At 35.6% G+C, this 23,401-nt stretch overlaps 1 protein-coding gene across 1 annotated transcript in view; it reads left to right on the top strand.

The window, feature by feature from the left end:
- OSBPL8 (oxysterol binding protein like 8) overlaps positions 1-23,401 on the top strand; it is a 180,724-nt gene that overhangs the window by 62,488 nt on the left and 94,835 nt on the right. Inside the window, exons 3-4 of the mRNA XM_006142849.3 lie at positions 12,365-12,403; positions 19,220-19,256. Coding sequence (XP_006142911.1) covers positions 12,365-12,403; positions 19,220-19,256 — 76 coding nt within the window. The remainder of the gene's footprint in view (positions 1-12,364; positions 12,404-19,219; positions 19,257-23,401) is intronic.

The raw sequence follows: 23,401 nt of genomic DNA, 5'->3' as shown, positions 1-23,401 counted from the left end.
GTGTGTGTGTGTGCCCAAGATCCCAAGAGGAGATTGGAGGAAAAGGGATTGTGGCATGGCCATCCCCCGGAGGGAGGGGGAGGGGGAGGTGTGATTTCTCGCTTTTTCTTTCTCTGTCTCTCTCTGTCTTTCTGGTGAGCACAGGTGCCCTATAACAAAAACCTCTCCAAAAAAAGAAAAAAAAAAAGAATATGACGTTTATACAATAACTATCATCTTTTTAAAATTTAATGGACTTTCTTAGGTAACTTTAGCTGAAATATATTTGATCACCTAGTGATAATAAAAATGTCAGTAATAATAATAGCAGTTGTTGCTTTCTAAATATATATGCTTTGTTAGACTATCTCCTTAATAACCATTAAAGTAGACACTTATCCTTACTTTTATGGATAAGAAAATAGGTTCAGGGAAGTTAATTACCTTCTCTATTCTATAGTTTAAGTGGTAGAACTGAGGTCTGTTTCTAAATTCTTTACCATTGAAATGTTGATTATTTTCTTTTTCTGAACAGAATTTCTTAAAAGTTATTATTATCTTTTAAAGTAGATATGTAAATATATAATTAAGATCTATACCCCAGAATCTGGGCCATATTTTAAAAGCTTTAATCATTTTATTATTCTAAATTCTGTTGATAATTGAGAAGTTAGAGCAGTTGTTTAAAGAATAGTGAGAACAATGGTCCTCATTAAATTTCTTCTATGAAACGTTATAGCTCATTTTAGAGAGAATACAATAATTTCAGTATGAACTACTGAAATATTCTGCATTTGAAACTAATGTTGAGATCTTCTCTTGAGTTAACTGTTTATGAAAGATCACCTTTGAACTGCATGGCCTAAGCTGGTTACTATTTAAATCTAGAAAACGTAGAAGAAAACATGGGTTCAGCAAGGCATTTAACTACTTGTTAAAATCTGAGCTCTGTCACTTAGTTGTATGACCTGAGTAATAATTAAATTCTTTCAGGTTTCTAGTTTCCTTATCTATTAAATAATTATATATATATATATTTACCCCTGTGTCTGACCCTCTGCCCTTTCCCACCCTCTTCTCACAATATCTCTGGTGTGTATAGTTGTCTTTCATTCCTTCCCCCCCATTTTATTAATCACACAATTTCTTAAATAATTTAGCTACTTTCAATACGAAGTTCAGCTGGTAATTTCAAGAAAAGTAGTTTTGAATTGGTAAGGAAATTTGCTTAAAACTCAAAGCCTGGAAAGAGGTTAGTATTCTGTTCAAATGGTAGGTACATGAACCTTTTGACAGTTCAAGAAAGGACAAAATTCTTAAAACCGGACAACAAAGCCTAGAAGAAAAGCAGCAATATTTTAGTCAAAAGTCAGAATGCTATTTCACCAGTTCAGTCTCATGTACTTAATCTATCTTCTGTTGTGGTTCGATCTTCCCAATTGAATTCTGGGATATAATATTCAACTCCAGACTTGTCCCTACGATTAAATTGGCCATTTTCTTAGTTTTTGTACTCTTATTTTTGTGTGAGTACATTTAATTTTCCTGACAGAGCACTCCCTTGAGAACTTCTTGGAGATCTGGTCTGGTGCTGGTAAATTCTTTCAGGTTTTGTTTATCTGAAAATATTCTTGTCTTTTCTTCCCACATGAAGAATAATCTTGCCAGGTACAGTATTCTCGATTGCAATTGCTTTTCCCTTAGCACTGAGTATGTTTTCCCTTTCTTTCCTTTCTTGTGTTGTTTTTGATGAGAGGTCTGCTGTTAGTCTGAGAGGATATCCTTTGCAGGTAACTTGCCATTTCTCTCTTGCCAATCTTAGTATCTTGTCTTCGTCTGTGGTTTTGGTCAGTCTGGCTATAATGTGTCTTGAAGAAAATCTTCTTGGTTTGATTCTATTTGGGGTCCTTTGTATTTCTTAGGACTGGATCTTTGAGTGCCTCTCTAGGCTTGGAAAGATTTCTTGCAAGATTTCATGGAATAGATTACCAATGCTCTTACGAGTCTCTTTGCCTTCTGGATTGCCAGTAATCTGGATGTTTGGACATTTGATGGTATCTAGTCTTTCTCGTATATTATTCTCAAATCTTTGGGTAATTTTCTTGGGCTTTGTGGTAGATTTTTCTAGGCCAGCAATTTTCTCTTCTACATCTGTATTCTATTTTCTGTATGATCTAGTCTGCTTTTAATACTTTCAAGAGAGATTTTTTACTTCCTATATTATAGTCTTCATCTCTAACAATTCCATTTGATTCTTTTGTAAAGTGTGAAATTCCTCTTTTAGATCTTGCAAGAATTTCCTCACCTCCTGGAACTCGTCAGCTCCTTTCTCCTTTCTGTTCTGCAGTTCATTGTCTCTCTTCTCTTCTATCTCTGTTAGCTTCACCATTATGAATGTTCTAAATTCTTTATATGACATTTCCATGATTTCCATTGAACTGTGTGTAGATGAAGAGGAGTTATTCTTTTCCCTTGGAGGAGAGTTTTTTCTTGCTTTCCCATATTTCTTGTGGTCCTGCGGTGATTTCTAGTAATCTGATGGAAAGTGTGTTTCTTCCCAAACTTGAAGTTTAATCTGAGAATCCAGGAGCATGTAGAAAAGGAAACAGAGAGAGGGAGAAACAAGAACAACAAAAACATCCAAAAAACAGAGAAAAAGAGAAGGAAAAAAACTAAAAAAAAATTATTTGTTTTAAAAAAAAGCAAAAATTAGAAAAGCATGCAGTGTGCTTGTGCGCCTCACAAAATCGCTAGTTCTCAGAAACCATGAAGATGTCTTCTGGGGCCTGATCCCTTGCCTCTCCTGAGTTGGGAGGAGGAGGAGAAGGGATTATTAACAAGATAAAGGGAGAGGAGGGGCTGAAAGCCGAGAAAATGCTTTATCTTAAAAAATTTTAAAAAGGAAAAATTACCAAAAAAAAAAAAAAAAGAGAAGACAGAGACAGAGGCAGAGGCCAAGAGAAGGCTTGAGGGAGCTCCTAATACTGGAGTTTGTGGGCTAGAGGCTGAATTATCAGTAGAAAATCTTCATCTTTTTTTCCCCTGAAATCACTTGTTCTTAGGAGCCATGAAGGTGTCTTCTGAGGCCTGCTCCCTTGCCTCTCCACTCCAGTTTGTGGGCTGGAGGCTGAATTATCAGGAAAAATTTCATTTCGTTTATTCCCCTGAAATCACTGGTTCTCGGGAGCCATGAAGTTGTCTTCCGAGGCCTGCTCCCTTCCCTCTCCTTGAGGAAATCTTTTAAGAGTCTAACTCAAGTTGTGTATTTTGAATCAAAGACTTTCTGAAGTAGAACTGCAGTGAGTGTCTTTCTGAAGAGTCTGGAGACAATTCAGTTTCTAAAACTGACTTTTATTGGGTTGGAAGAGTAATGACATTTTTTTTCTATGTTTTCCTATGCAAATATACTTCATGACTTTTCCTGTAACCCAGTATATTCTTGCAAGGTGAGTTATTCAGGCTTTATCAGATTTGGCAATCTGATCAATATGTTATTTGAGGTTATTGAAAGCCTTAAATTATATTTTAAGAAGTTTTGCTATTGTAAAGTTTGGCAAGATTATAGAACTGTGAATATATGTATGCAGAGTCATAAATTACCCACGTTTTGGTACATCACATGTTATTTTGAGTGGATCACAGTTTTTAACTGTCACTATGTTTATTCTTTCATTATAAATAATTGTTAGTTAAGCTTTGTCTTTTTTTTTTTAGTTTAACATATTGTATGTTAGTTACAGCATCTTGGGAACAACTGTATTTTGTAGTTTCTCGATAATTGGGTTTTAAGAGATTTGTGGCTCAAAGTGGACTGAATATTCAAAAGAACAAAGGTACTGTTGAAAAATTCATTCATATTGGAACCAGCAGTTAGTGTAATGGCTATGTCACTGGACCCCCATGTAGTCGACCGCAGTTTGAGTCTCGGACCCAGTGGCTTAAACTCAAGCTGGGCACATGTGCACGTGTGCCCAAGATCCCAAGAGGAGAATAGAGAATAGGGGGGCAATTTCTCGCTTTCTGTCTCTCTGTGTTTCTCTCTTTTTCTGGCGAGCGCCTGTGCCCTATAGCAAAAACCTCTCAAAAAAAAAAATTCACTCATAATTAAGGTCTTTGCCACATGTGGCACATCCCCAAGAGTAGAACTGTTATGGGACCACTAGACTGTGACATTTACTAAGTATAGACAGTGCATGAACATAGTTAATACTATTTGTTTTGCTAAATAAGACTTGGGGAAGAGAACTAGCTTTAAAGACTTGTTTCTTTAAGCATCCATAAATAATGTTAACTACTCAGTTTTCAAACATACATTAATAGATCAAAGATTGTTCATAAGATTTACTAAAGAAAAATGACTGTCTTTTAAAGAATTTTGAAGATTAGGAAACAAAACAAGACAAAATCAGGAGGAGCCACATCAGGACTGTAAGGTGGATGCCTAATGATCTCTCACTGAGACTTACAAACTAACCCCTTTTTGATAAGAGGAATGAATAGGAACATTTTTGTGGTGAAAAAGGACCCTGAAGCCTTCACAGGCATTTTCTGTTAAAGTTTTGGCTAATCTTAATATGTAGATGTTATTCTTTGGCACTTCAGAAAGTCAACAAGCAAAATGCCTTGAACATTCCAAAACATTGTTGTCATGACCTTTGCTCCACTTTGCATGACAAGATCACTTTTACCTATTGATAGCTATTGCTCTGATTGTGCTTTGTCTAAAGAGTTGTACTGGTAAAGCCACCTGTCATCCCCCATTACAGTTCTTTGAAGAAATGCTTCAGGATCTTGATTCCAGTAGCTTAAAATTCCCATTGAAAACCCTACTGTTATTTGTAGTTGATCTGGGCACAACAGTTTGGGCACCTATTGAGCAAAAAGCTTGCTGAACTTTAAGTTTTCAGTCAGAATTGTGTAAGCTGAACCAGTCAAGTCGTCTAGGTTGTTGGTTATTACTTCTGGTGTTAATCATTGGTCCTCTTCAATTAGGGCATAGACAAAATTACTTTTTTTTTCCTGGAAGTTGTTGTGGGTGGTTTGCCACAGTGACTTTCAACATCATCTCATCCCTTCTTAAAACAAGTTATATATTTCTAAACTACTGATTTCTTTGGGACATTGTCCCCATAAACTTTTCGTAATACATCAGTTTTATCATTTTGCCACCCAACCCTCACCAAAAATTTGAAGCTTTTTCTTGCTTAAAGTTTAGCCAATTTCACATTGCTCTAATATAAGTACTTTTCAAATGGATGTCTTATCTTTTTTAGTGCCTCAAGTTATTGATAGACCCTTTGAGACATGATATAATAAGTTAGTATGAGTTGTTTGGGGGCAAAAATTTTAAAATCCATGCATAGTTTTTCTCATAATAGACATTTTCCCTGAACTTTTTGAAGAACCTTCATATTAAAAGATTGACATTTGTATCTGATATATAGTCGCTGTTCATCACTGTTACTAGAAGGGGGGTCTTAAAGATTGTATGAGAATGGGGACCAGCAGATGGAATAATGGTTATGTCATTGAACTTCCACATGGCTGACTGCAGTTCAAGTCCTGGACCCAGTGACTTGAAACTCACACAGGGCACTTGTGCAAGTGTACCCACGGTCCCAAGAGTAGGGTGGAAAAGGAATTGTGTCATGGCCATCTCCCCAGGAGGTGATGTATCACTTTCTTTCTGTCTCTCTCTCTCTGTCTCTCCAGCAAGTATATGTGCCCTATAGCAAAAGTCTCTCTTTAAAAAAATTATATAAGAATGGTTCAATCCAGTAGTTTTGTAATCAGGAACCTTAGTTCTGTAATAGTTCAGTAATTTGCCCAACATCTCACTGTTAGTTCTTCAATTTAACACTTTTTCCATTTCACTGCAAAGTTTCTCTTGGGTTTTGTTCACCGGTCTTTGTAGTCAAAACTATCTTCACCTCAAAAAGAAAGAGAATAGAAAAATAAGTATGGAATTTCATCATACTTTCTTATAGGTAGTATAAGTTAATGTGCCATTTTACTTCTGGAGTAAACCCCTAGATTTCTAGGATCTATGCTTGATATATTTGGGCTACTGTATTTGTGTAGAGAGGAAATTATTTTTGCACACTTATGTGCTCTTCCCAGGGTTTGTTGTCTCACACACTTTCTTATTTAGTCCTCTCTCTAATACTATGAATAGTTTGTTTTTAGAGGGGAAGAAGTTGAAGCTCCAGAAGAGTAAGTAATTTGCATAAAGTCTGCTAACAAGTCACTGGGCAGAGTTAGGAGTTAAATGCAGTTAGTCTAATTCTGTTATTCACATTATTGAATGTAGAAATTAATGTTTTTAATGTTATGGGCCAATCTATATTATACGAGCATTTTAAGCATCCTTTTAAAGTTTTAATATTCATCGCCTCATATAATGTATACTTTGAAAAATATGTGCTATATGATCTGTTTTATTTAATACAAAGATCTGCTCTCCTGTATCTAGTTTAGACTTTCCTGTCTGAGATGAGGATTTTGACATTTAGGCACCATATTGTTGCTGAGACATGAAGAGCAGTTGCTACTACATTCTTCTATGTGGTAGATTTATGAGTCATAGAGGTTGACATTTCCATAATATTATGGAAGATATGTGGCTTGATACTGTACAGCATGATATACTAATCAGTGATTTTGTAGGAATAGAACTTTAGAAAGAAATAAATTATTTGTTGTGCAGTTCTCACATTTTAATTCAGATCCCAGTCATGATTCAGTCAAGAATGTGGGCTTACGTATCTGTGTAACAAATGCAAAGAATTGGCAAAAATGAAATTCCAAATAAAATAAGCTCTTACAACTGAAAAACAAATTTAAACAGATCTTAATATTAAGCATTATACATTGAAATATTTATTGACATGAGGTATCTCATATAACCAGTTCTCATATCTCACCTGGCATGAGTGTGATGTTGTAATATAGTTTCAACTGCATTATTTCGTAACCTTTTCAGGCAACTGTGACTGGTTAGGTCAGATGTAGAAAAAAATGTTAAGTTACTAACGAGGGACCAGCAGATTGCATAATGGTTACCTTGTTGGACTCCCACATAGTCAACTGCAGTTTGAGTCCCAGAGTTCCATGTGTTTCTAGCAACAAAGACCTTGGTGAATTTAAACTCAGACTGGGTGCATGTGCATGCATATCCAAGATCCCAAGTGGAGAATAAAGGAGAAGGATTGCAGCATGGTCATCCCCATCAGGGGTGATTTCTTGTTTTCTGTCTCTCTGCCTCTCTGGCGAGCACACACACCCCATAACAGAAAAATAAATTTTTTTTAAAGAGGTCAAAGGCCAAGTCATGGGTTTAATATTTTTAGTGGACAGTGACCTTTTTTCTTGTTTATAACCACAGACTTTGTCAGTAGTGTCCCAGATGCATGCCATTAGTTACAAGTGAAAATCATAGTGATTAATTTTGAGCTTCTCTTATGTGCAAAGACTTTGATGAAGGAGTTGTTTTAATCTTGGCAAGAGACCACTAGTACCAGAAGAAATATAACTCTCATGCTCTGTTACCAAAATTGGTGGTAAATCTGTAACAATGTCGTTTTATGAAGGACAGAATTATTTGATCATTGGAAAAGTTATGGCGCATTTTTCTGTCTCCCTCTGTAAAAGTGTATCATGGCTTTTCTGAGAACCCAATATTTAAGGAAAAGGATGAGGGAATTTTTAGCAATGGAATTTGGTCATATGATGGCCAGAGACCAACAGTGGAAGAAAATATTAATAAACTACAATTACAACTAATGATGTTCTGGGATTGAGGTAATTTTCTATGTAGAATTCTTAGTGGTAATAGAATTTTAGTACTATAGCTGATCTCATGAACAAATAAAAAAACTAAATTCAAGATATTTACTCAGTGTCACACTCAGCAAACAGTGATGAGATAGGCTTAGAATTCATATTATTTTTATCGTTCTGATTTATACTAGTTCTTTGTATATTACTATTAGACATGCAATATGTTAAATTTTGAAAATACAAAAATGAGAAAGACTTGTTTTTTGCCACAGGAGAACTTTAGTTCATTTAATAAGCAGAAGAACTCAGTAAGCTAAAAAAATTCTTTGCTAGCTATTAAGGCTTTAATAATGGCTAAGCCATTTTTCATTCAGGCATGTATTTATTCAGGATTTGTTGAGTGCCTACAATGTGCCAGGTTCTGTGCTAGTTTCAAATACAGCAGTGAACAAAATACAGAGAAAATGTTCACTTCAGTGGAGCTAACATTTGAGTAGAGAAAGACACACACAAAATACATAACTATATACTCTATTATGATTACTGTTGTGAAAAAAAAATAAGGCGGAGTAAGAATAGAGAGTAGAATAGGGGCTGAGAACTATTTTCTGAGAATATTATGGGTGTTGCTGATGAAGTAGTTTTCAGCAGAGTTGTAAAGGAAGCTTTCCAGGTAGAGATCAGAGCCAGGTATAGAGCTCACATATCATTGGGTAGACTGTGCTGGTGAGGTGGTGGTAGGGGTTGAGTGAAAAGGTGAGTGAAGGGTCTTTCCATCTCCTCAGTCAGGAAGATGGACTTACAAAGGGTCTTTGTTGTTAGAAACACATGGAACTCTGTGGGCTTTCCCCTGCAGATCTGCCTTATTATAGAAGGACACAGTGACAATGCAGATAGAATATTTGTTTGTTATGCCTGGAGTAAGTATCAAGAAATTCCTTACCAATAATGTATTACTTTATTTGCGATAAGAAGAATGAGTTCACAAGAGAACTTTCTCTTTTTTTTTTTTTTTTATAAAAAAACTAAATTCAAGATATTTACTCAGTGTCACACTCAGCAAACAGTGATGAGATAGGCTTAGAATTCATATTATTTTTATCGTTCTGATTTATACTAGTTCTTTGTATATTACTATTAGACATGCAATATGTTAAATTTTGAAAATACAAAAATGAGAAAGACTTGTTTTTTGCCACAGGAGAACTTTAGTTCATTTAATAAGCAGAAGAACTCAGTAAGCTAAAAAAATTCTTTGCTAGCTATTAAGGCTTTAATAATGGCTAAGCCATTTTTCATTCAGGCATGTATTTATTCAGGATTTGTTGAGTGCCTACAATGTGCCAGGTTCTGTGCTAGTTTCAAATACAGCAGTGAACAAAATACAGAGAAAATGTTCACTTCAGTGGAGCTAACATTTGAGTAGAGAAAGACACACACAAAATACATAACTATATACTCTATTATGATTACTGTTGTGAAAAAAAAATAAGGCGGAGTAAGAATAGAGAGTAGAATAGGGGCTGAGAACTATTTTCTGAGAATATTATGGGTGTTGCTGATGAAGTAGTTTTCAGCAGAGTTGTAAAGGAAGCTTTCCAGGTAGAGATCAGAGCCAGGTATAGAGCTCACATATCATTGGGTAGACTGTGCTGGTGAGGTGGTGGTAGGGGTTGAGTGAAAAGGTGAGTGAAGGGTCTTTCCATCTCCTCAGTCAGGAAGATGGACTTACAAAGGGTCTTTGTTGTTAGAAACACATGGAACTCTGTGGGCTTTCCCCTGCAGATCTGCCTTATTATAGAAGGACACAGTGACAATGCAGATAGAATATTTGTTTGTTATGCCTGGAGTAAGTATCAAGAAATTCCTTACCAATAATGTATTACTTTATTTGCGATAAGAAGAATGAGTTCACAAGAGAACTTTCTCTTTTTTTTTTTTTTTTTAGAGAGATTTTTGCCATAGGTCATATGTGCTCACCAGAGAGACAGAGAGATAGAGAGAAAGAAAAAGAGAAATCACCCCTCCTCCTCAGAGGGGATGGCCATCCCTTCTCTTCCATTCTCCTCTTGGGATTTTGAGCATGCACACACACGTACCTGGAGTGAGTTTAAGCCACGAGGTCTGGGATTTGAACTGTGGTTGACTACATGGGAGTCCAGTGCTGTAACCATTATGCCATCTGCTGGTCCTACAAGAGAACCATTCTAATGAGAATGAGTATAACTCAAGAGAGGGAAAGATGAAAACTAATTTTGGGAGTTAGCATGAATTGAGCACTTTTAAAAATCAAATCAGTGGGGTCTAGCAGGTGGCATAGCAGTTAAGGTGCTGGATTCTCACACGGCTGACCTCAGTTCAAGTCCCGGACCTAGCAGCTAAAAAAATCACTCCAGGCATATGTGTGTGCCTGCCCAAAATATGGAGAGGGGAATAGAGGAGAAGGGATTGTGATGTGATCATCCCCCCAGGAGGGGTGGGTTCCCACTTTTCCTCTCTTTGTCTCGGTCTCTCTCTCTTCTGTGAGCACATGTACCCTATGGCAAAGTATCTTATTAAAAAAAATTCTATGAGATAGCTATTAATAATTATGCAGTGTCAAAGAACTCACATTAGGAAATTAGAGTTGGAGAAAAATAATTTCAGTTTGTTCTTTGGTAGCAAAATCAGCAATTTTAGTTGAGCCTTCAAGGTCAGGAAACTTTAATACTATTGAACAAGGAAACCAAAAAAGGAGGGAGGAAATTACATATCACTCTCAGTAATTAGTTTTACTAGACAGATAATTTAGTTAAGTGGGGCTTTATTTAAGTGGAGTTTGAGGTTATCTTAAAGGACATCTAAATATTTCTATGGAATAAATAATTGGGCCAAATTGTCGATTTTAAGAATCTGGGTTTGGGGCTTATTAAAAAAAAAATACAGTGCTATCAAATGTTTTGGCATAGTTAAAGTGATTGTTTAGGAAATTAGCTTCCATTGGTAAATTAATCACTCCTGTTGGGCCTTTTCTTAGTCTTTTTGTCACTTGTATTACTGAGTAATTTTGCTTTATATCTATATATGGCTTTTTTAAAATGGAAAAGTTTACTCTTGTAGAACTTTTATTAAGCTTTAGAACAATTCCAGAAAGTTGTAAGGTTTACTAATTAATGTACTCACAATGGAGAACAATGAACCTCACATGAGTGACTTGCTAATGATGGGCTAGCTTAAAGAATGAGGTATATTGAGTAGACTGAAGATAATTTGTCTCAATCAAATAAATTAAAAGGCATACTGTCTTCAGTATATGATGATCTTCTTGGAGGTAGGGACCATAACTCCATCGTTTTTTGAATTCCACTACCTAGCATAGTAAATAAATGAGTTGGGTGAGACTGAATGCAAGGATACCTATTGAAGATGTGAAAAGTGAGGTGATATAGGTCTGACCTAATGGTTTCAAAGAGAAGTGAAAGAAAGGGCTGGACATAGGGTTGACTTTGCAGAGGTCAAAATATTCAGAACTTGGGAGCCAGCAGTTAGCGTAATGGCTATGTTGCTGGACTCCCATGTGGTCGACCGCGGTTCGCGTCCCGGACCCGGTGGCTTAAAACTCACGTCGGGCGCGTGTGCGTGCGTGCCCAAGATCCCGAGAGGAGAATGGAGGAGAAGGGATTGCGGCATGAGCATCCCCTCTGGGGGGTGATTTCTCGCTTTCTGTCTCTATGTCTCTCTCTGTCTGTCTGGTGAGCGCACACACCCTATAGTGAAAATCTCTCCCCCCCCAAAAAAAAAAATTCAGAACTTAATGACTTGATCAGATATGGTCTAAAAGAGTCACACAAAACTCAAGGACTTAGGTCTGAGTGATTGAAAGAAAGATGGATAGATTGGTGTGAAAGCTGGTTTCTAAGAAAAAGTTAATGGGTGCTATTTTTTATGTAAAAAATGATTTTCTAAAACAAGCTTAATGCCTTTTCTTGTTCAGAGAACTTTAGTACTAAAAGTTATTTTGGAATAATGTCTGAATATACTGGTAGAAATGTTTGGAGAGGTGTTGGAGATATGCTATGTCTGAAGAAGAAATCTGGTTTATCTGAGTAAAAGTATTCAAAAAATGAATGAATGGAATGTGCAGGAAAGGAGCAGGTAGAGGATTAAAAGTAAATAGTTGAGACTGAGCACTGGTTACAAACAACTGCTTATTGAATGGGAGGCCAGAGTGGAGGCAGGAAAACAAGACAGATGGAAAGCCAGAGCAGTGAAGTATCTTAGAAACCAAAGGAGAAGGGATTATTACATGGTGAAATGCACGTATAATTAAATATTTACGGGAAAATGAAAACTGCAGAAAAACCCAGAACATGTCAGAGATGACTTCACAGGTAGATTGATTGGCTATAATGTTCTTAATCCCTCAGAATGGAAAAAAGAAAAAAAAAAAACTCTTTCAGGGTTCAGTTTTCACTGTAAAAGTACTATTACACTTCTTTTTTTCCTCTACCACTTCTTAAAAGATTATTACATCACTTACTTTGATAAGCTGTGGGTGTTCTCTAGATTCAGATTCAGGTATATTAAAAAAGTAAATCACTCCTGAGAACATTTGTTTTTTTTTTAGATCTTGCCATATTCAGAAGTTGCTGAAGGTCAAGAGACAGTGAGTAATATATGATGCTATGTTTGAAATGTTGACATTTTTGTATTTTCTCAAGATTTCAAGTTAGTTTCTTAAAATATATATTCCACTTTGATCACAGATGATTATGTCATTATAAGAAATAACTAAGGTATATTGAAAAAATCTGTTTAAAAAGTATGCCTACATTTCTTCCATAATTCAGATAGATCTGATCTTTTTTGACTATAAAAATAATGCATACTACTTTATCATATTTAAACAATACAGAAAAATGTAGTAAGTAAAAGTCTACTACTTAAATGGAACCACTGTTAATGTTTTGGCAGCATCTTCCCTAAGGTTTTTTTTTTTTTCTTTTAATATATATGATATGTATTAGAAATTACTTAAAAATAGGGTCATATCATACAAGCTTCTTTATAACCTAGTTTCAAAGCCAGTGTGATAGATGTGGTTTACTCAATGAAAAAAATTATAACGATTAAATGGTATTTAATTGTGTGACTCTATTAGCAAGGTATAGGGTACTTACTTAATACCCTATTTAAAACAAAGTACTGTTTTAGATTATTGTAAATGATGTGATACATGTCTATGAACACATCTTTTTGAACATTTTGGATGATCACCATAGAAAGGGATATGGAGACAGCATTGTTGAGACAGGGAAGTAGTGCTGTTTATATTTTGATCAACTGGACTGGGGAGAAATGTTCACATATTGAAATGATCACCTTGTAAGCTAAATAATGTGATTGAATGTATTTAAAAAATGCAAATAAAAAATAAATAAAAGAAAAAAAAAAAGAATACATTCCTAGAACTAGAATTGCTAAATCAGAAGTGTGACTTGGTTACTTTTAAATAATAGCCTGGCAAGCCAGATCATATTCTCTGTCCAACAGTGATAAGTCCTAGTTCCCAGAAAAAATATTCCTTTAATATCTCTTCTGTAAAACTTGGGGATAAAATGCACACATGTGTGTTTTGCAGTTAATTGTAGGAATAAGAAAAATTCAGCCAAGATCGACTTGTTGACTCCTGTTTAAAGAACAGGCAGATCTCAGCTACATTATATATACTTTGCTGAAATTTCGTATGTTAAGGGCCAATGATAACAACTAGAGCTGTCTTGATAGGTTGTATATAATCCTCCAGAACTGTGGTTTCTGGGAACCAGCTTCAGAAGGATTGCTTCAATGAGAACAACTTGATGAACTTTATGGGGGAAGAGGTGCCACCAGCAGTTACCCCAATGCTTGATAATTGTGTTGCACTTTCCATTAAGACTATCAGATAACTTAAGTCAAGCCAATATATATGTTAAGAGAAAAAGGCTGTGCCAAAAGCAATGAATCAAAGCTATAGATTGCATAGGATTATTTCTGTGTTATAGGGTAGCCATTTGTCTGGTGTGCTTGAGATGAGGTTTGTTTGTTTTTTTTTTTTTTTTAATTGCCAAAGGGCATGGGTGCTCACTAGGGAGAGAAAACACCTCCCCAGGGGGCATGGTCACACTACAGTCTTCTTTCCTCCATTTCTCCTTACCTTCAGGATTTTGGGCAGATGTCTGTTGTGTTTTCCAACTACAGGTGGCCAAGACTCGAACTGCAGTGAGCCATGTGGAGTCTGGTTCCCAATGCACAGACCTTAACCACTGCACCACTGGGTGTTCTCATGATGATGACCTTCTGCCTATTCTTTTATATTTCTTAAAGATTACATGTTTTATGCTAATTATAGTTTAGATGGCAAATATTTAGATATATAACCAAATAAATCACATGTTTAACATAGTGCTCTTTTTCTGAGACTTATAGACTAAACTCAGCAAAGATTTAAATAATGGCTACAAGTATTTTAAAGTACTTTGGTAATATATTTTAATGTAAATAAAAGGAAACTTCCATGCGTGCTACTATTATTTTATTAGTTTATTTTTTCCCCATAACATCTGCCAAAATAGAACTTACTTATATATTTAAGGAATTATTGAGGTAACTATATGGACACTGTCTATAGGATAATGGTAAACATTGTAAGATAGAGAAAATGTTCTGTCCTATACACTATCTGTAGGATAGTGGTAAACTTATTAAGATACTCAGAGAAAATGTTCTGTCTTATCTTAGTGATCTTTTTCTGAACAAACTGAGAAGTTTCTGGATTCTTTGAGAGTCTAGTGGTATTTTGATTCTTCAGCAAAAGCCAAGAAGCATGCCCAGCTTTTTATTTTTGAAAAATATCCTACAAGATACTTATGTAGAATGTTTCCATGTAAATAATTCACATCATCTTTATTCATGTGTTATACAGCACTACTGTGTGAAAATTGGGCCCAGATCTTAAGAATAATGTTAGTAGTGTGCAGTTTAACCATGTGCAACAGACTTCCGTGATAGAAGGTTCTTGGTAAAATTGAAGTATAGCTTTTAGTAATTGGTAATTTTAAGTAATTGATACTCATATCTCATTTCCTATTAGAAACATTTACAACCAACTCTGGGAGTTGTTTCCAAGTTAGGGTCATTGTCTCTCTATTCTGGGAGAGATTTCTAAAGCCATGCTCATTTTCTATTGTTTCAGCATGATTCTTAGGTCAATTATTCATTATATATTTTTCTGGTGCCTATTCTTTTATCTTGTGGCATTTTCAGTGTTCTGTGATTAAGCCATTCAGGACATGTTATCTAATTCTCACACATATCATAATTTAAACTATTTTCTTACCAGTCTGAACCTTTTCCTGTACAAGTCTATGTATCCAACTGCCTACTTGACATTTCCACTTGGATGTCTAATGGTCATTCAAACTTAACCTGTCCCAGACTGAGTCTGTTATATTTCTCCCTGTAAACTAGCTTTTCTCACTGTTTGTTTGTTTGTTTGTTTATTTCTCAGATATTGGCACTTCTGTCCTTCTAGGTATTCAGATCTCCAAACATGACATCATCTTTACTCTTCTTTTTCTCTTTTACCTGATATTTGGTCTATTTTTTTGTTTTGTTTTTTGTTTTTTTTTATAGACCACAGATTAGTTTATTTTTAACACCCATCATGCCATGAATTTCATAGGGAATAGGTTCCAGTAGCTCAGGCTCCTTTCCATCGGTTTTCACAAAGTGTGTTTCTCTGGGTGGAGCAGGCTGGTGCTTTAGTTGAACTCAGGTACCTTCTCTTTGGCTTCTTCTTTTTCTGGTCATTTTCCTTCACCCGTTTTAGGAAGCTATCTCTGCTCTTAGAATGTTTAATATGCTCAATATGCACATTGATTTTCTTGGCAAGAATCTTGCCCTTGTTTGTTCACAACAATGCCAACAGCATGCTGGGTAACATTGTAGACTCTTCCAGTTTTGCCATGGTAACATTTGTGGGGCATTCCTTTTTGAACAGTACCCATTCCCTTAATGTCTACAATATCACCTTTCTTGTAGATTCGCATGTATATCGCCAAAGGAACAACTCGATGTTTTCTAAAAGGCCTAGAGATCATAGATCGGGTTCCTCTCCTCTTTCCCGTTGCGTTTGTCATTTCGGTTAATTACTGGAAGATGGCGGTTCCTAACCTGCACTTCTTGTAGCAAAAGACCACCCTGACCTCCCTCTGCCCACTTTCAATTTAGGACAAGATATTACAAGTTTAGGGAAACAAGTGTAAAACATGAGTACCCTGGCAGAGGCTTTCTTTCCCTTTGTGTTCGTCATTTTGGTTAATTACTGGAAGATGCCTGTTCCAGCCAAAAGGACACATTTGGTCTATTTGTAAATCCTGTTGGCACTATCTTCAAAGTACATTCAGAACTCTACTTCTTCTCATCCCCTTGCTGTTATCACCTTGGTCCAAGTCCCCTTCCTCACTCCTTTAGATTACTGCAGTAACTTCTTAACTTCTCTTTAGTCTGTTCTCAACATAACAGTCAGAATGATCCTATTGAAATACAATTAAAACTATGTCAATCTTTTTTCAGAACCATCAAAGAATTCTCCATCTCATTGAAAATAAATGGATTTCATCTCCTGCTTTTCTTCTATATACTAATTATATTCCAGCCTCATTGGCTTTCTTATTCTACCCCACATATTCAAGACTTATTCCCATCCCTGTTCTTTACAGTTTCTTCTCTCTTTGTCTGGAATACTTCCCATATTTCCTTTTGGCAAATTCTTTTATCGTATTCAGTTACTGTGTAGTGAAGTGTTCTTAGGCCACCTTGTCTAAAATTTTAACTTACTTTCCCCAACATATTATATTCTTCCATTCTTTGCTGATTTTGCCCTTAGTTTTAATAATTTAATAATTTTTACTTGTTTATTATTTTTTTGTCCATTTCTTCACTAGAATATAAGTATCACAAAGGCAGGATTTTTGTTTACTGCTACATTCTTTGTTGCCTAAAATGATATGAGTCCATAGTAGTCACTCAGTAAATATTTGCTGATGGATGGTTTGATAGTTGAACTAGACAGTCTTCATTCTGATTCTCTTCAGTGCCTTAATCTGAAAAAAAATTAGGATTAACCCAATAAAATCAGATTTATACAACACAGACCATAAATATGTTTGAGTATACAATGTTGAGAGAAAGTGTAATTGGAGGTTTTTGAAAAAAATATTCAGAAGTTACTGTATGTGCTAGGAATTATTTTCTGGGAGTAAACAGACAAGGCATACAGCTGTGTAAAATTTGACATAGTGCTTTTAATGTACAAAATTTGGGAATAACAACTATATAAAAAAGTGAACTTATTAATAATCTTTTACTCTAAATAGAAGATAAACTCTAAAACCTTTAAACCTGACTGGTCTTGTGAAATTAAGTTTTCCTAAATATGCATACATATAATTAGAATAATTGCTTTCCTTTAGGAAATTACTGGTATATCTAGAGAAACTAATAATTATTATCAATACAGGAAGATTTTTTAAGAAGATGTCTATGAAACTTTTAAAGCTTGACACAATGATTTGTCAACTTCCTAACTTATTTTTGTTTTCCAGTGTTACATTAGCTGTTTATTGGTGCATAACACATTACTCCAAAATAAAAGTGGCATAAAACAACAGGTATTTATTAGATCAAAGTTCTGTGGATCAGGAGTCCAAGAACAGCTTAACTAAGATGACTCTGATTCAAAGGCTGTCATGCAGTTGCAGTTAAGGTGTTATGAAAAGGAGTGTCATTACTGCAGTCTGAAATGAGAGTTTTAAGGGGATGGATGGAGGGTGGAGTAGGGAGACCCACTTCTGGGTTTACTTAGTAGTCACTGGAAGATCTCAGTACTGAGATACTCAGCTACTCCATGAGCCTCATGAAGTAGCTGCTGGCTTTCCCCAAGGTGATCTCGCTACAAGAGAACTAGAAGCTGCAAATAAAATAGAATTGCCAGTCTTTTTACCATCTAATCCAGAAGAGACATTCCATTACTTCTGCCATGTTTGATTCTATAGAAGTGATTCAGTAGATCCAGCACACACTCCGAGAGAGGATTATATACCAGGAAATAAGAGTCCCTGGGGACAGTTTTCGAGACTGTCATAGATACTTCAATCTCATCCCACAATATTGCTGATCGTGATAACATGGCCATCAGCAGTTAAGGACTTGAGAACAATTAGTGAATTGTCAGCCAAGTTGTATTTTAGTTTATCTGTGAAACTGAAATCAGTTTATGGAAGAATGAACTTAAATGAACAACTGCAGAAAAATGAAGAAATCAAATGCCTTTAAGTCATTAGAACACAATTTCAAGCATTGTGAAATAGCTGTCACTTCAGGGAAGAAACAGTCCAAGATTTTCTCCAAGGAGATGACAAATCCAAAGCTAACAACCGCCACCTTGTTTTGTTACAGACTATTAATATTCCCTCACTCTTGTTAAGACCAAGAAAGAATGCAGTTAGTGGGAATTTTTTGTTCTGTCTCTACTTTAATTTGTTATGTTACTATACTATACTATTTGATATGATGCAGAACGAGGAACTCTGTCCTACCAACGCAGACCAAAATACTTGTCCATGGGCAACATTTGGAGTAATGTTGTGTGGTAAAATAGTGACCAGACAAAAGGTCAACAGTCTTTTTCCTGTTTCTTTTAGTCGATTGCAAATTCTTCCTTCAAGAATTGTCTTCTGACTTCCTAAAGACCAGAAGCTCCAGATAATATGCTTCATATTTAGTGGGTTCTAAAAGAATTTTGTCTGACTTAAGATTTATCTTTTTAATTAAAACTCTTTGTTTTCTTGCCATCTGAGGGAAAATAGTTTTAATTTGTTAATGTCATTGCAGAAGCTCTTTGCATAATGCTTGGCATATAACAAGCACTCAGTAAATGTTTCTTTATATTTTATGGAACAGGCTAAATCTCTTCATAGTGCTAAGTGCTTTTGTGGCATGCAAAACTAATATTTAATAGTGCATGGATGTTCTATATTATTAAGCCATCTTAAGCTTAAGAAATGAATAACTTGTGACTGTCCCTTATATCTCTAAATCACTTTCACTGCTCCTAACCCATCTTGAATTACAATTGAAAGTAATTTTTGATGAGTAATTTTCAAAACAATACACTTGGGCAATTTCATTTTTTTCTTCCCACCTTCTTTTCCAAAATTAAAACAAACATTTGATAATGCCTAAGTGAAGATCTTTGTATGGAAAAGAGAATTCCTTGTGCATTACGATTAATGAAGATTAATGTGCATGTGCTTTCTACTTATATACTAATGCTATTTTCCTTGTCCTTTTGTTCCACTGCTGCTTCCATCCTGATGCATTTTGCTTCTTCCTGGTTTGGACTGTATTTGTTTGCTGCTCAATTACCCTGCACTAAAAGCTTCTTGGTGATAGCAAAGATGTCCTTGGGCCGTCAAGTAAGTAGCTGAAGTTTGAATGGCATGTTTGGGGACATGATAACATTTTGAAGAGTACCTATAAAGGACAAATGATATTTCAATTTTAGTGTTTCAGGGCATCTACTTTCTTTCCAGTCACTGAGATACAATACAAAGTAGAAAATATAAATATTCATTAGGTGCTTGGTGTCCATCCATTCTCATTGTCCATCTGAGATTGATAGTATTGTTATATTTATATCTCAATGATCTAAAGATATGTAATTTACTTAATTGTCTAACTCATAACTTAGGATGTCTTAGCCATAATATTTCTTTATATAAGCATTGTCAATAATAGATCAGACTATTTCGAGGTTAAAGATGGTACAAAGAATTCACTGCTTTGTGAAAGAGAGAAATACTGTTTTATTTTGTCAGAATTTTTACATAATAGAATATTTCGATATAAATTGGTATTTTATACTTTGAGGATTTCATAAATAAGATGTTTCACCTTAAGGATTTTGATTATACACCCTTTAAAGTGTTATCCAATTGGCCTCACAGATGTTACTGAGAGTTTTTTTTTTTTCCCCCCAAGGGGACCAACACTCTGCTATCTCTTAGGATTATACAGTTAGTAAAACACTACCTGGCAAGTAATAGCAGCAACATTTGTGTTAAAAAATCACAGAATTACTAAGGCAAAAGGAGCTTCAGAGATCAATAAAGGATTAAAGATAAAAAGCCTGAATCTAAAAGCTTAAATGTCCCAGAAGTTAGAATTGTTTACTAGCCCAATATTAGTTTCTTCCACTGCTATTCAAAAATGAAAGTAAAATTTGGGACCAGCAGTTAGCATAATGGCTATGTCGCTGAACTCCCATGTAGTCAAGCGCGGTTTGAGCCCCGGACCCGGTGGCTTAAACTCACTCTGGGTGCGTACCCAAGATCCCGAGAGGAGAATGGAGGAGAAGGGATTGCAGCATGGCCATCCCCCCCGGGGGGTGATTTCCCGCTTTCTATCTCTCTTTCTAGCGAGTGCACATGCCCTATAGCAAAAACCTCTCAAAAAAAAAAAATTAAATTTATCATTTGCTGAGTTCAAGGCTAACCAACTATTTAAAATTTTGCTGCATCATAAATGAACCAAAGATTTCAACTTTATTGATGAGCAATGTAGGTAATTGTATTGACTTAGGGTGTTTTAGTAGTTATCCCTAAATAGTTATCTGACTGTTACAAGTCAGTTTATGTCTCTGAGATTTTTTTTTCATGGAGGGACTGAGCAAGATTATGGCAAAACTCTCTTCTAGCAATGAAATTCTTTGGTCTAGCTCAGTTAGCATTTGTCCTAATACTGGTTATAGAATGTATATAACTTTTTCTAAAACAAGAGAATCGAATTACAATGCTAAAATTCTTTTTCATTTTAAGTTGTAACAGCTCATGATATTTTAAATATCTTATTGTACACTCAGCTATTATTCTACTGATAGGATAGGAGAAATTTTAAAAGTAGAAAAAAAGAATGCAAATTCCCAAACTTTTTCAGGCCTTGGAAAATAATTCCAATGGAATTTTCACTTTACTGCATATATTTAGATGTTGACTAAGGTGAAATGAGTGGCACTGCTGATCTTTAATGCATAGATTATCAGTTTCAACATTAACTGAAAGCTTTATATTAGGAACTGGATTTTATAAATGAGAGTCTTTAGTTTTTATTTGGAATAGAAAATATTTACTAAGGTTATATATATATTTAAAGCATATATGAGTTTTTAAAAAGTTAATGGAAATGTGTATTATGAAGAAATTTTCCATGGATTTCAAAATATTTTACACCAAATAAATTCATATTTTTTCCACCTTTTCTCACACTTTTTCTTTTTTAGTTTTTCTATAGGGTACGTGCACTCACCAGAGAAGAGAGAGAGAGAGAAACAGAGAAGGTGAAAGTGAGAACTCCCCTCCACCCCCACCCAGAGGGATGACCACACCACAATCCTTTCTTCTCCATTTTCCTCTCAGGATTCTGGGCACAAAGGCACCCATGCCTGGTGTGATTTTCAAGCCACCACCTGCTGGCCCCTTTTCTTACACTTTTTAAATCTCCTTGCATAAATAAAAGTATACATGTATTAGGGCTGAATGTTTAATGTACTCTGCCAAGAAGTGAAAGGCTGGGGCTATCTAACTCTTTACTGGAGATTGTACAGCTTTTAAAGTGAAGGACTTTAGTGGTTTCTGATTTGGAGATGTACTATTTTTAAAAGTTCATTTGTTAAGAGAGCTGAGGGAGGGAGAGATGAGCAGAGGGAGAAGGAAGCAGACAGGCACCCTTGATAGGATCCTCCTACCATAATCCTCGCCCCAGCCCTGTAGCCAGCCAGGATTTCAAGCCTGCCTACAGGCACACACAGAATATCTACGTAGATCCCAGATACAGACATGAACCTGGAGCCTTTCCTATATGGCATCCGGTGTTGGCAGCAGTGCCCCAACTACCTATGCCACTGTAGCTGGGCCATGATTTATATTATTTAAGAAAAATGGCATGATACATACACTTAAATTATTTCAATATTTAAGAAAAGTTATACCATCTGTAAGGGAGATTTAAGATTTATACACAGATTCTTTATGACTTGAAAAATTACTTCATCATCTCCTAGTTTCCATTTAGATGAAAATGATCAAGCTTTGAACATTGTGAAATTCTTCAAACTTTAAATATATATAAGTCTAATTCAGAAAGTAAAGAGTGTTAGTTTTCCTTACAAGGTGCTGCTGTTATGTTAATTATATTACTGTTAATTATTTCTGTGTGATTTCTGCTATTCTTAAGATGAGTAATGTAAATTTTGACAAATTTTTTTGTAGCAGGTATTTTGCTTTCACTATAAGTAAAACCAGCAGAGGGCACTATAATATTATCTTTTGTAGATAAGTCAATTGTAGTGTCAGAAACTACACTGGAACCATGCAATAATTTATTGATCAATTTGCCTATTCAGTCACTTAGCAAGTATTTAATGAGTGCCAGTTACATACTAAGGGATACAGATAAAAAGTCATTGCTATTCTTAAATGTATATTTGGGTAGTTTATTATTGTGCAAACAGTGTAGGACATCACATCATTTTTATATTATCCAGTGCCTGTTTTGTCTAGTTACTAACGCTTGTGGACAAGGCAAGAGAAAACAATAGAAAGATGGGCTTTCTGTGTCGTGTTTGTGTGTGTGTGTGAGAGAGAGAGAGAGAGAGGTGGTGCACTCTGTATGTTGTCATTTCTATGCACAGTCTCACTTCAAGGTTATCAGAATCATACAGTAATACTTCAATCAAAAATGAATTAGGAAGGCATCACTAGAACTAACTTTATACTGCTTGGGCTATTTCATTTTTTATGTAATGAAGTTATTTAAGAAAGAGATACCTATGTCTTACTGGAAGAATACTAAAACATACTTTAAAACATACTTTAATTCTGTTAGTGGTTCCTCTTATAATATGTAAATAATAAATGATGAAGCATAGTTACACAGTGAGCACAACTCACTTCAAGTATTAGATTTTTTTTCTTTTGATAAGGGTACATGCACTTGCCAGAAACAGAGAGAAAATGAGAAATCACCCCCCACCACCACCACCACCAAGGGAGATAGCCACACCGCAGTCCCTCCTTTTCCAATCTCCTCTGGGGTTTTTGTGTAAGGTATGCACAAGTTCCTGGTGTAATTTTCAAGCTGCCCAGACCAGGACTTGAACTACGGTTGGCCATGTGGTTGTCCAGTGCCTTAACCATTGTGCTATCTGCCAGTCCCTGATTTGATCTTAATATCTCCCATTTTTCTGTTTTTCCATTTTTTAATTCTTTTATATCACCATGCCTGTCCCCAGAAGGGATGGCTAGGTCATATGAGGGATCTTCTAAAAATTCATGAAGAAGTATATATTGTGAAAAAAGTATGCATGGATTTCGCCTTCTTCAAGAGACAGACAGCTCCATGACTCCTGTGATCTAGCCATTTGGGAAAAAGGAAGATGTCCCACTGATAACTGGGCCTCCAGCATACAAAACTCGTGTGAACAGCCCTTCACTTACAAGTCTCCTGTCTCTGTATCACTCTTTGTCTCTCTCTACCTCTGTCTCTGTCCTCTCTCTCTCTCTCT

This window comes from Tupaia chinensis, unplaced genomic scaffold (genome assembly GCF_000334495.1).
Source record: "Tupaia chinensis unplaced genomic scaffold, TupChi_1.0 Scaffold000085_1, whole genome shotgun sequence".
Classification (NCBI taxonomy): Eukaryota; Metazoa; Chordata; class Mammalia; order Scandentia; family Tupaiidae; genus Tupaia; species Tupaia belangeri.
Note: the sequence above shows the minus strand (reverse complement) of the source record. Positions and strands in the feature narration are given on the sequence as shown.